Source organism: Clupea harengus, chromosome 1, assembly GCF_900700415.2.
Source record: "Clupea harengus chromosome 1, Ch_v2.0.2, whole genome shotgun sequence".
Taxonomy (NCBI): domain Eukaryota; kingdom Metazoa; phylum Chordata; class Actinopteri; order Clupeiformes; family Clupeidae; genus Clupea; species Clupea harengus.
The window spans coordinates 13,334,430-13,348,149 of record NC_045152.1 but is presented as its reverse complement, the minus strand read 5'-3'; the positions used below and the strand labels follow the sequence as shown (position 1 = coordinate 13,348,149).

Sequence of the window (13,720 nt, the reverse complement as noted above, 5' to 3'; positions counted from 1 at the left end):
AAGTCCTGTGAGGGAGGATGGATCTGAAAGTCTCTGTCTCACAGTGGTCGGCCGCCATTCTTCAAGAATAAACCTGGATCCTGACTGATCAAACCTAAGACTGAATCTTCAATATATGGTATACATTATATCCCATCAGTTGACTTTTCTTTTCTTTTCTCAACCTAGTGGAACATTCCAGAGATGCATTGTTCCACTGGGTTGACTTTTCTTTTCTCAGGCCCTCATCCCCATCCTTCCTCTGAACTCGGTGGCATCTTACCCATGACAGTACGCTGTGTATGTGTGTGTGTGTGTGTGTGTGGCATCTTACCCATGACAGTACGCTGTGTGTGTGTGTGTGTGTCTGTGTGTGTGGCATCTTTCCCATGGCAGTACACTGTGTGTGTGTGTGTGTGTGTGTGTGTGTGTGTGGCATCTTACCCATGACAGTACGCTGTGTGTGTGTTGAGCCAGAGTAAACCTCACCCTCCGACACCTTAAGAGGCATGTTAGCGACAGACACTAGCACCCATGGGTTTTAACCTCCATGCAGGCACGTCTGCCTCCCATGTCCGAGGTTGTGAGTTTGATTCCGGTGGAGACTGTGCTTGTCTACACTGATCAGTCATAGCACTGTGCTTCTTTCAGACAGTGAAAGAGGTGGATAACTTTCAGGTGCTTCTTACAAGGTGCCACTGGGCCTCCCGACACTAGCCTAGAAGAATTGACCTATGTGAGGTCAAAGGCCACAACCTCTAAGGAAGGGCGCCTCATCTCACAGACCGTGAGAGACAGAGGGTATGGCATAGAGGTGTGGGGGAGAGAGAGAGAGGGAGAGAGGTAGAAAGGGGGAAAGGGAGTAAGAGAGGGGAGATAGAGGAAGATATGAAGAAGATGAGAGAGAGAGAAAGAGAGAGAGATAGAGGGGGAAAGGGAGTAAGAGAGGGGAGATAGAGGAAGATATGAAGAAGATGAGAGAGAGAGAGAAAGAGAGAGAGATAGAGGGGGAAAGGGAGTAAGACAGGGGAGATAGAGGAAGATATGAAGAAGATGAGAGAGAGAGAGAAAGAGAGAGAGATAGAGGGGGAAAGGGAGTAAGAGAGGCTAATGTTGCTATGGGCCAGCACTCCCTACTCTAACCCCCACAGCCAAATTGTAAACAAAGATGGCGGACCAAACTCCGCTGACGGTCGTGTTTTGTATGCAAATGTACAACTTTCGGCGTTTTCTCGCTTAGATTTTTCAAAAGTTACCGAGAAATAGACACTGCACTATACAATAACACCGTTATTGTAACCAGCAATAATGTTTGATGTGATTTGCGAGGCGTCAGTCAGTCAACTTTCTAACATTAGCACGTTAGCCTACGTCACATAGCCTTACATTCTTTCAGCGTACCACCGTCACATGTTATAACTTATCATACACTCTTTCTTAAAAGAATGTTCGAAAACAAAGTTTTTTTGAGATACCTTCACCCGTATAAATGTCTTGCGCAAGACACCTGCCTTGATGAGACACCAAGGTAGTAAGACAGCTATCTTACTTTTAAGAGTTTTCGAACAGGGCCTGTTACCAGTTGTCTGGATTAAATACAGTCGCAAACAGTCGGTGTGATCCTTGACTCACACCAACACAATAGCACATTTGACAGATTACAGCACAGCTGGCTAACAATTGTTAACGTTAACCATTAACAGAATTATTAATGAATAACGGTCATATCGCTTTATCAGAACATAACGTAAATTACTAATAATTAACAGTGACACAGTTCAAAGAAATTAGATGGAGGTCCCTTAAACACGTTTATCAAAGTATGAGACAGTCAAAAAACGTAGTCATTGTTTTCGAGGGTGTTTCTAGATAACTGTCTGTTGCCATTCCCACGAAACGAACATTTGAATGAAAGAGACAGGAGTGGATAGGAGAGGGTGGATTTCGCCTGGGAGGCCAAGATGACTAGCTATGCTCTTACTGCTGTGTCGTTAGGACACACACATGTATCCATGTGCACACAAACACACACACACACACACACACACACACACACACACACAGGTATAACTATGACAGCAGCAGAGATGAGAAGTGCACAGGTCTGTCTGCCACTTCGACTCACTGAGGCAGAGGAATGGCAGGAGAGGGAAAGGAAGAGGTGCCTGTGGAGTTGAGAGAGCAGCCAAGGAGAGGAGAGGACAACGAGGCAGCGGTGGAAGCCATGCGTGCGTGTTACCATGCGGATCCCTGTAGTGCCCCTGGACGAGGTCCAGTTGTGTGCCAGCCTGAGAGGGAGCGGCTACCAGCTGCTGCAGCTCAGCATCTACACCCTGCCGGCTGACATGAGTGTGGGCGTGGATGACGTGACTGGGGTGTTCTTCGTCAAAGCCAGAAAACCGTAGCCAGACCGTACACAATTTGTACTTCTTATCTGTGCAGGCATAACAACTAAACACTGAGGGATATTATAAGGTAAAAGTTTTAGAACTGAACTCTTAATTACAGCCTTAACATCCCAATCAAATCCAGTGGAAAAAAAGCCTACCTACTCTCCACATCCTTTGCCTCCTCCAGGAACTTTCCAAAAAAATATTACTTTACCAAATCAATTTTATTTATATAGCGCCAATACAATACAATTGTCTCAAGGCACTTTACAGAGCCCAGGGCCTGAATCCCCTTAAAGCAAGCACATATAGTAAGCAATTACAGTATATAAAGCTTTCACAATATCAAATAAACAAAAATATAAAGCTTTCTTTTACAATACCAAATGTATAAATATTTCTTCAAAGCAATTGTTTCTGCTACTTTGTTGTGTACCTATGTGGCTGACAATGAGCTCTAACCTTATTCCAAGACCTGGTAAAAGAGATAAAAGCATTACTTGCACTTTTGTCAAGTACTATTGACAATGCAGGCATTTGCATCATAGAGGAATACATGACATTAACTGACCACATGCTAAGGATATGGCTAAAACGAAAAAAAAGTCTGTTTTCTGTGTGTTTGATAATACTTTGGGTCGGTGGTAAAATGATGCGTTTGTGAGGTGATCAAGGTTGCAGGTGTGTGTGATGGTGTGTTTGAGGTATGTGATTGTAGTGTGCGTGTGAGGTTGCGTGAGATTGACAAGACTGTGTTTGGGTCTCATGCTGTGTAGGACTGCCAGAGTGTCTATCAGAGTCGTCACACACACATTTATGTCCTGTCTCACACTTGCATGAAAAACAATTCCATTGACTTCAATGCATCTCACACCAAAAAAATACACCTGTTTTGGCTCAAATTCTTAACCAAAGCCAAAGTTTGTCAATCGAGAATGTTAGTTTAGTTAAGGTGTAACTCAATGTTATATTATTTATATTGTTTTATTTATTGTTATATTATTTATTTATTGTTATATTATTTATTCAATGTTATATTGTTTATTTGATTCTGGATTTTCAATTCAGTTTTTCTCAAAGTGCAGTTGGAGTGCACAATGTTAATTCTCAGTTGACAAGTGGAGATTGGAAAATCCCATCTCAGAAAACAGAAATGTGAAGGAAGAATGATGTGTGATTATAGCATTGAGGGAACAGAACACTACTGTGAAGAAATGGGGAACAGAACACTACTGTGAGGGAACAGAACACTACTGTGAGGGAATGGGGAACACAACACTACTGTGAGGGAACACAACACTACTGTGAGGGAACAGAACACTACTGCGAGGGAACAGAACACTACTGCGAGGGAATGGGGAACAGAACACTACTGTGAGGGAATGCAAAAATATATCACCACCATGACCTTTAGGGGGCTCTGTAGTCTGTTACCCAAAATTACACTTTTACTTTCGTCAATGAACCACATTAGGAGAAAGGGCTCATGAGAGAGCCAACTGAGCTTCTAGACTTCCTAAGACAGTCCCTCAGTTATCTGCAGCCAACCGAGCTTCCAGACTTCCTAAGACAGTCCCTCAGTTTTCTGCAGCCAATAGAGCTTCTAGACTTCCTAAGACAGTCCCTCAGTTTTCTGCATAGCACACAAGACAATGATGTTCAAGCCACCAGTGTATTTATTGTATATTATAAGATATTTTGCTCACTCAGAAATAGGACTTAACAAAAATGATAAACATGACAGTCAACAAACAGTAGATAAACTCAAGGACACTTCCAGGGTACATGTCGTTATGTCCTGGCATCAGTTTGCAATGGAACACAAGGCCTACCTCACTTTCAGGTGGAGGCCAGGAATGAGGCATGGAATGGTCCGCAGGTCTCTATCACTGTGGTAGTTTACGTCAATGTGTCTGGACATCTGGTGTACATTTTAAAAGACAATCGGGGAACTGTGCAGGTAAGGGTTAAGTTCAAATTATTGTTTAGGTCATCTTCATTCTCATTCCATCATGGTGGAACCAGTTTCTCATCCTGTCATCTTTTCTCGAGTGACTGCTTACCATGCTTGAAGTCACTTTTAAAAGATATGTCAAGAACCAGTTTGTTAAGCAAATTTAAATTTAAAAAAAGGGATATGTGATTACATTTCCTCATGCTTTCTTATTTGTTGTGATAATATCACAAGCAGAGACTAATGTTATCCTATTGAAATGCAATTATAGATAAACGCATGAAGTCCTCTCACAAAAAATCGCAGTGTTGGTTAGAATAATGTACTTCACCTTTCAGCTTTACAGCTGCAGTGTTGATTATCATGTCTAAAAAGTAAAAAAGTTAAAGTGTTGTCAGATCGGGGAACAGTTCTGGACACAAGCCTGCTCTCAGCGTTGTGAGTGTTTTGCCCCCAATGACCTTTGCTGCACCCAGTCCTTTTGCCCCCCAACTTAGGAGTGCTCTGTCAGAGATGGCCGCCGGGGTTGCTATGGTCACCTGTCAACCTGCACAGTCTGGGGAGACCCTCACTACATCACCTTCGATGGAGCTGTGGCTCACTTTCAGGTTGGATAGAGAGTAAAGACAGTTTCCAGATGAGTGTGTTTGAACTGCGAATCATGCAAGGTCCAATTGTACATATGCAGCAACAATATAACATTATGACTTTCAGTTTGTTTGTGTGTGTGTGTGTATGTGTGTGCAGGCTTTTTGATCCTTTGTATATATTTAGTGCTGTCAGGGGTTGTAACCTAGCTAACCCTAGACTTCCTGATGAGATATAGAGAAATACCATTTCCTTGCTATAGTAACATACTGCTGAGCATAGCGTATTGCTGATTGAAATATTATTATATTTATTTTTTTATTCTTTTGGGGGAAATCTCAAATAAATTAAATTGAATTTTGCATGTCACGGATATCTACATTATGACCCTGTGTGTATAGAGAATACACAGAGTTCTTACAGGAGACAAGTATGATCGGTAGTGACACCCAGTGAAGTGTCATTAATGGGAATAGTGGAAGGACAGACAGATGGATGGACAGATAGAAAACCAGTCAGACCAGCTGACTGTTTGGTTTATTTAATGAGACACATTATTCACACATTGTGAAATATGATTGCTGGGGGGTTTTCTGCCTTTCTGAATTAAATAGATAAAAGGGGGATTTATTTCAAGCTTTTTAAAATGGCTCCATTCTGATAATCCAATGTGGAAAAATCCAAAGGAAAAGGTGGGAAATAGCAGAGATGAGAAAGAGGCATAACACAGAGTATTAGTGGGATGTACAATGGATACGCGGCAGAAGAACCAAATAACTACTTACTGAGTGCACATGTAATGATTTTGTTAAGATGCTGTTGGCCGTGGGCCAGGTCAGGGGAAGAGCTGTCACTATAATAAAAGAATGTGGATCTGTGTGTGGGTGATGGGAATTGCTGCAAAGCACCTGCCTCCTGTCATGAGACAAGCCAAGTTTCAAGTTCTTGAAATTATCAACTATAAATAAACAAGCAGCTGCTCAGGTGACTTCAGGTAACTCAAAAAGGTGTGTTCAGTGATTGACATTTCTTGAGTATTACTTTCAAAATGTTAAATCTTTGAGCTCAACTTTCCAACAAGAATATGGATGTTAGTCATATAAAAGAACTAGTCAGAATGAGACAGAGCCCCCCTGGTGACAATGCTAGTAAAAGTATCATTGCATGTCAATGATCAATGGCAATTTACAGGCCTGACATACATTACACATCTGCAGACAAGCATGGGTATTTGTGTCTTAAATGCCTTTAAGTGTTTTAAGATTTAGTCAAAGGTGGCAAACTTCAGGGAGTCGGCCAATTGCAAATCAGGGCTAAAATTGGATTAAAAGTTGCATGGTCTAACCCCAGATTTATAGATAGTTAAGTTCCCCCTCTTTTTCTATCTCTAAGGGGTTCAGGCCCTGGGCTCGTGTGCTTGGAGCAAAGCGTTTAGTGCAGATTAGAATACTGATTGGAAAGTTCCATTTCAAACAGAAATGTGACAGTGGAATAATGTTTGACTACTTTGCCACTACAGGTCGTATGCAACCCAAATACACATCCAGTTCATTCTGCAGGTGACAGTACTAAGAACTTCACACGTAGGTTTTCAAAGATTACCGCATGTCTCACACAGATCTGCAGTCAAACCACATTTTTTCATGATGCAATAACAGCTTTACCTCTGTGACACAGCCACTCCTAAACCCAAAGCAAGGTACAATAAATGGAGACCATTTAATTTCATTCATTATCATATTTCCTCACGATCACCCTCGACATCTTCCTCACTCTCTATCAGGCCGGGATTTTCAGGCGCACACGCAAACTGCAGGTTTGATGCAACAGTCGAGTTTATTCACTCCCTGACAGGTTGGGCAGACTAGCTAGCCTGATTCCCCCAGGCTACAAACACAGCAAGGCTATCAAAGTTCACAACCTCACCGGATACATAAACACAAGTACATTCCACAATAGAACGGTTAGTCCAAAGGAAGGTAATCCACAAAGGTAATCCAGGGAACAAAGTCTATCCACAGGAAAAGTCTTTTCCACGTTGTGGTGGATGCACAGGGTTAGCAACAGTCAAAGGTAATTAGCGCTAGCCTATGCTAAGCTAATCGCGAGTGCGTTAGCATTCCACAAACAGGGTTGAGATACCCTAACAAGACTTAAGAGAAGCGAGAAGAAAGATAACTGTACTCCCGAGACTCCATGACCGAGTGAAGAGGGAAGGACACCCAGTGCTTAAGTAGGAAGTAGTAATCACCTCAGGTGTAGCCCAGTGTAGAAGAAAGGTTAGTGTTAGGTGCTCTAGAGTGAGTGTCGCCCTCTAGAGGACTGGCGACCCTTCACAGACGTGACACTCTCAAAGTCCTTCTCTTGCTCGGGCAGCATGCCACTCATTGTAGGACACTTGCAAGTGGCAAAGAGCAGGCTTATGTTGGACGTCTTGAGTAGGCTTAATATGTTGACACATTGTGCAACAAACAAATCTGAATGCGGTGTAATATTATGATTTTTTTTCATCGTTATTTGTGTGTGTTTTTTTTGCTCTTAAGTGAATTAACATTGCAGGTCCTATAAAGTTTAAAAGGCAGCAGTGATGTCACCTGATGTCACCAAATTAAGGGATGTTTCAGCAGTGTGTACATGGACAGCGTTAGTTAAGTACTACTTAAGAGCAGTGTGTACATGGACAGCGTTAGTTAAGTACTACTTAAGAGCAGTGCACATGAGTTTGAGAAGCGTGTGTAAGTTTCAGTGACACATGAACTCTTAAGCACTCCCTGCAGCAGTCTTTCTCTGAGTGGACAGACTTGTGCCTGCGTCAGTGAGGCTTCACCTCATGGACCTCCTCATCAACAGATTTCTGATTTCACGATTTCAGAATTCATTACGCTCCTCTTCAACAGATTTCTGATTTCATGATTTCAGAATTCATTATGCTCCTCATCAACAGATTTCTGATTACATGATTTCAGAATTCATGGCACTCCTCATTAACAGATTTCTGCAATGCTCACTGCCATTGGCATAATGCAGGTTAATCATAATGAAATTAATTTACCTGTCCTATGAAGGCAAGACAAAGTGTCAATATGTCTGCATCTTTCCGCATGCCATGGCATAATCAACCGTTTAATCAATCAGCAGTGTAAAAGCTGAACTGGCCTTTATTATTGACTGTGCACTGGTTCCAGGGCTTAATATGGTTATTCTCAACTCTTGACACCTGTCAAAGCATCAAGGAAGATACAATCAATATAATACAATACAATGGTACAATACAAACAGGTTTGGAGATTACATACCTGAGCGAAGTGATGCCCCACCTCCAGCCTGTTTTCGGTACCAAGCCATCTATAAAAGAGATGGGGAGAATCGGACCTCAGAGATCCAGAGGAAACTCAGAGCGCTACAGTCACATTCTGCACAACCTAAGCCTGAATACTGGTAAGGTGTATTTGAGCAAATTCTTTAATTATACATCTGATAACTATAGAGGTGAAATTGTTAGTGACAATATATAACAATTTGAATGTGCATTTTTGAATTCAACAGTAATAATTAGGGCTGTCAATAGATTAAAAAAAATTTACTAATTAATCGCACATTTTGAAATTAATTAATCGCGATTAAAAGTTTTTTTTCTTCTTAAGACTAAATCTTATAAATTAACGAGTAATCACTTCATACAGCGTGTATTTTAGACACTGTTGTTTAATTGTATTTTTTTTTTTAAACACAATGGTGCCCCTCGACGGTAAATCGTAAGAATTTCCCCTGAAGCAATTCGAATCACCTCAATCAGCCCACTGTCCTCAACTATGTTGATGGGCCGACAGTCACCGGCAACCCAAATGGCAACCTTTTCACGGACTCGTCTAGTTATTTTCCTAGAGAAGTCATGGAGTGTGGGTTGGCGATCATCTAACCTGGGACTGCTTTCTGTCAGGTGCTTTGCATTAAGGTGATAACTTCAAGACGAGCTGCTTCTGTGATAGCTAAATTCAGCTTGACAAATGCTACATACAACTTTAGTTTTGTCGATTGTTCCGTCATTTTGGCTCTTAAACAGAGACTTTCCACCCAACAATCCCTCAGCTCTCTCCATCTTCAACTACCGCAGTGGTTCTCAAACTTTTTCTGTCATTCCCCACTTTGAACAAGGGGGGCTATTCAAGCCCCACCTGTCCCTCATCGCTCCCATAAAATGGTAGGCCAAGTCTGGCCTGATGTAATTCCCAATCCTCTCCCCACCTCTTCTCCGCCTCGCTCCCTGTCATAACTTCATGTCCTATCCAAATAAAGGCATTTAAAAAAAATATTTTATCGCGTTAATCGCGGCTGCATTAATCGCATAGATTAACGCGTTAACGCTGACAGCCCTAGTTATAATACTATGAATAGATAAGAATGCCGTAGCAAGTCAGCATCGAGTACTTAACAAATGGTTCATAAAGACTTTTTATAGGAGTCAGAGGAGATAAAAGTAGAGATATAGACAGAAAAAGAGCAGAAATGCAGACATAATTGATGCTTAAAATTATAATAAAGTCTTTATACTTTCCCGGTTAAGTGGAATTCTCATTATTTTATTTGGCAAAAGACACTTGTTTACTTGCAGAGCATTTTATATTGGCAACTGCCTAAAATATTAAATAACAATAACATAACTATGACAAGGCAAATAAAACAAGGCAATATAGCCTTTAGTGAGCAAACCGTAGAGTAGTTCATGTGTATTTTAACACCTTGATAAATGCTTTGTTTGTTAGACAATTCCACATGTTAATGTACACTGTAAAAAATAAAGGCTTGCGAATACGCAAAATTCACTTGCAACCGTATGCATTCAAATGTTCGTGTTTTCCCAATGAGGTTTTATGCGTTGGCCAAACTACAAAAATGCTGTTGTCTTTACAAACAATTGTTCGTTCTACCAATGGGCACAACTTAAAATTCATCATTCTGCCAACGTAAGATTGCTTGTTGAGTTAACAGTAATGTGATTGCCCCAACTACAAAAATACTGTTGTCTTTACTCACAGTTTTTAGCTCAACTTAGTACAAAATGTTAACTAGTAATATGATGACTAAATCCATTTTTCCCATTTAACCTGCATTTAGCATTTACCAAAGCAAATCCACATACACAAATGCAAACTTAAGAGAATTTTATTCTCAACTGAATATTTCAAATAAAAAAATATTCATAAAATATATATACATCAAAAGAAATTCAGTGGCATTATTCTCAAATAAAAAAGAAAACAGACACGCCTGCAATTAATGCAGAGCCACCAGCTGCTGACTCTCAACAAGCCTCTCACTCACACAGAGCCCAAAATGTAGTATCACACTAATCATATAACAGGGCATAGAGTGGAGTCCACTGCATATCATGGCACCACTGTGTAACCAACCAGTATCATGCACTCATACACAAGGCAGTATATGCAAAACACAATTCAGCTGAACACAACACAGCCTAACCTGGTATTGCAAACCAGTAGCCTTTACAGAAAACAACTCCGGCTACAGTATAGTGACACAGTATAACACAAGTACAAGACATTATAAAGCAACACCATGTATTAAAAGAGCATCAACCCTTACCAGGCTAACACAAGAACAGAGAACCACAGCATCACACTACAAAACAGTACAGATACTTCCCCCGGCACTATTGGCAGGGATCTCTCTCTCTCTCTCTGTGTGTGTGTGTGTGTGTGTGTGTGTGTGTGTGTGTGTGTGTGTGTGTGTGTGTGTGTGTGTGTGTAAAAAAAAGTTCTGTGTTTACTCATTTCAAAAGACAAAGTTTTTTCTTGAGAGATCTCACATGGTTGGAGCATTTTGGGCCAATCTCCATGAAAACCTTCTGAAGGGTTTCCAGTGTGTACTTAAGGTCCTCCGGATAGGGTATATTGAGGGCATACAGGAGGCAGAGAAGGTAGGCCAAGGCAGAGGGAGTATCCTGAAGGTCCTTTGCTACTATGGATTCCTCCAAGATGATTGCAATGTTTTGGATCTTGGGGGATGAGGCTTCAGCCACACAGTCCTCAAGGACATACAAAATTCCCACAGTGACTCCCTTGGCAGCCACGTCATCTGGATCAGTTTCCTGTTTGAGGACATAAAGAAATATGATTTTCAATTCAAACTCACATCACATCCCACAAACACACACGACCTAATCACTAGTACCAAAAGAATGACCTGACAGGTGGCGAAGAGTAATATGGCTGTGATCTAGCCCCCTAGTTCTAGCCAAAGCGAGTAGCCTCGGTCTAACATCTGCCGACAACAACCTGTATATCAAAGCTGCATCTTCCTCATGGTATAATCGGAAACCCCTGTCAAATGCGCTAGAGGGACTCACTTCACAACAACCAATAAGCTTTTATATAAGACAGGCGATTGACTCAAGCAGTCCAAGGGCGAAACAGAAATCTCATTTTCTACTTTTCAATTATCAAATGTTTAACTTTAATTACAGTATCTACATTTTACAATTGTATCTCTATGCTTGTAAAATCTAAGTTCTATTAATGTCCATTAATACTTACAAGACACTGCTTGAAAAGTAGATTAGGATCTTCACGTAGGAACACAGGAAGTCCTTTCATGGCTGCTTCCTTGCGGTGTCTGACGATGTTGGCAGTCTCAAAAAAAAAAATAGAAAGATAGCTCTAATAATAGCAAGACTAGTTGTAATTCAACAGATTAAATTTCATCACACTGGGCAAAAGTATTTGTTTGGTACTGTAGTGTACTGTGCACACACCTCATCATCAAGCTTCCTCAGTATCTCCTTCAGGTCCTTGCCAAACTCTGTTTTTCGGGTGCGGTACAAACTCAGCAGTTGGGGCGCATACTTTTCTACTGCAGCTCTGAATGTTCCAAGTAAATCTTTGTTTGTAATACGGACAAACTCCTCACAAATCTGTAAAATGCAGGAAAAAACAAATATGTACAGAGGAAAAGTAAGTAAATTGGGAGAATTTATAACCTGTAAACAATTGTCTATAGCCATTATAATTTTTTAAAGCATTTACAGCCACTCCTACCTGGTCTTTAAAGAACAAAGTGGGCCATCTGTCTTTCAACTCTGCCACCATGGGTTGTTTGTCGACAACTGCAGAAAAACTGCAAAACTTGCACTGCATGTAGATTCAGTCCGCACACCTGAAACATAAACATGACTATATATATATATATATATATATATATATATATATATAAATAAAGACTACACAATAGACAATAGTCGGTGTGCATTAATTAGGCTGATGCTTGTGTGCTCACTTAAACAAATACATTTAACTAACCTAGTTACCACACAAACATCACTACCTAATACCACTTGATATTATAGTCACCACGTAGGCTTTAACACCATAACACTAACTGACTAAAAATCATCACTATGTCCATACTCCATAGCAATAAAATAAAATACATTTTCACACAATGAAAACCCAATGTGTTAAAAATGTTCCATGTTGTTTCCTACTTGTCTGCAAACATGTTGTCTTCAATACTTTCTTTACATAGTTTAGCAGAGGGCATTGTTTGGAATCTAACAACAGAGAAATAATTGCCATGAGGAGAACCATAAACCAAAGAGCGCTAAGTGCCATAAACTGATTCCATTAAAAAAAAAAAAACATCAGCAGGGGATCTCAATGTGCTACGACCTACAACTTCCAAGGACAGAGCTGGTGGTCTGATCACGTGCTAAGTGCATGGTGCCTGTTTAGTGCTAAGGCATGTTGTATAGACAACGCAAACACATTGGGAACCTACATCTAATAGAAAAGTATTAATCGAACAGCAGGCTAATCTAGCCGTGACTAGGCTAGTCAACATAAAAAAAGACACGTGTACAACTATCCTAGCTAAACACCGATTTGTGTTTCATTAAACAACTTGCTATAGGAGAGTCCTGGTGGCACTACGATAATAACAAATCAAGTGAACCAATACATTATGTAGTTGGTTGCATGGCTGAAACTTTTGAACAACTTTGTTTAACTGTATGCTATTTGGATAAAGCCCAACCACAACGTGCTTGAGATGCTAGCACTAACTGACTTAGCAAAAGCCGTTTCTAACATAAAAACACTTCAGTTGAGATGTATTTCATGAAACCTAACAAGGTTATTCAAAATCATCTGATAACTAGAATGCAATATATAACATTTGTCTTCTTTTTCTTCTTTTTTTGGTTTTATGGCGGTTGGCAAATTGTGCGTTGTCAACGTCGACAGAACAAACCCCTTTAAATCTCTATGGGAAACCCTGTGTGTGTCAATCATTAGGCGTCACAGCTTGGGAACTAAAAATTCCAAGTTCAGTTTACTCACAAATGCATGTTTGGTTACATTTATGAGTCAAGCTGTTGGTGTTACGTGCTTTTCTTTATTCTTGTATAGTCATTACATTTGTTCATGGTAATGATTCAGAAAATCATATTAACTGGATAGAGCTCATTTTTATTTTTTACAGTGTACATGCCTCCAAGCTAAGAGTGGGTCCTTGTTAACGTTCCTAGCCTAAAGTAGTGTATGGCTACTCTAAGCATGCTTTTGTGTTTGTGGATGTGATGCTGCATGCTGTTAAGAAATCAGCAGCTGAAAGCAGTGGGTCCTGTCCTGCTTGTGAGAGAGGCCAGGTGCAGCGGTCACCATGGGCTTTGCCATCTTTGTGTGTGCGCTATCTGCAGGGATGCTGATGATGGGTAAGACTTCCTAAAGGTTGGGTAAGACCTCCTTTCCTTGTATGATGCAGATTGCCTCCTTGTATGGTGCAGATCACCTCC

At 40.7% G+C, this 13,720-nt stretch overlaps 1 protein-coding gene across 1 annotated transcript; it reads right to left on the bottom strand.

The window, feature by feature from the left end:
- Window positions 1–10,634: 10,634 nt before the first annotated feature.
- Window positions 10,635–13,080, bottom strand: LOC105908277. Its single transcript, XM_031568378.2, has 4 exons — window positions 11,967–13,080; window positions 11,684–11,842; window positions 11,466–11,561; window positions 10,635–11,020 (listed from the first exon to the last, which is right to left on the bottom strand). Exons 1-4 carry the CDS (start codon window positions 12,063–12,065, stop codon window positions 10,700–10,702), a joined length of 675 nt encoding a protein of 224 aa, XP_031424238.1. The 5' UTR covers window positions 12,066–13,080; the 3' UTR covers window positions 10,635–10,699.
- Between the last annotated feature and the right edge of the window lie 640 nt (window positions 13,081–13,720).

Excerpts from the sequence above, each read along its gene's own strand:
- LOC105908277 (XM_031568378.2), bottom strand. The coding sequence starts at position 12,065 with ATGCAGTGCAAGTTTTGCAGTTTTTCTGCAGTTGTCGACAAACAACCC. Across the intron at positions 11,562-11,683 it reads TGAGGAAGCTTGATGATGAG|ACTGCCAACATCGTCAGACA; the intron begins GTGTGTGCACAG and ends TTTTTTTTTGAG. Across the intron at positions 11,021-11,465 it reads TACTTTTCAAGCAGTGTCTT|GAAACTGATCCAGATGACGT; the intron begins GTAAGTATTAAT and ends GTCCTCAAACAG.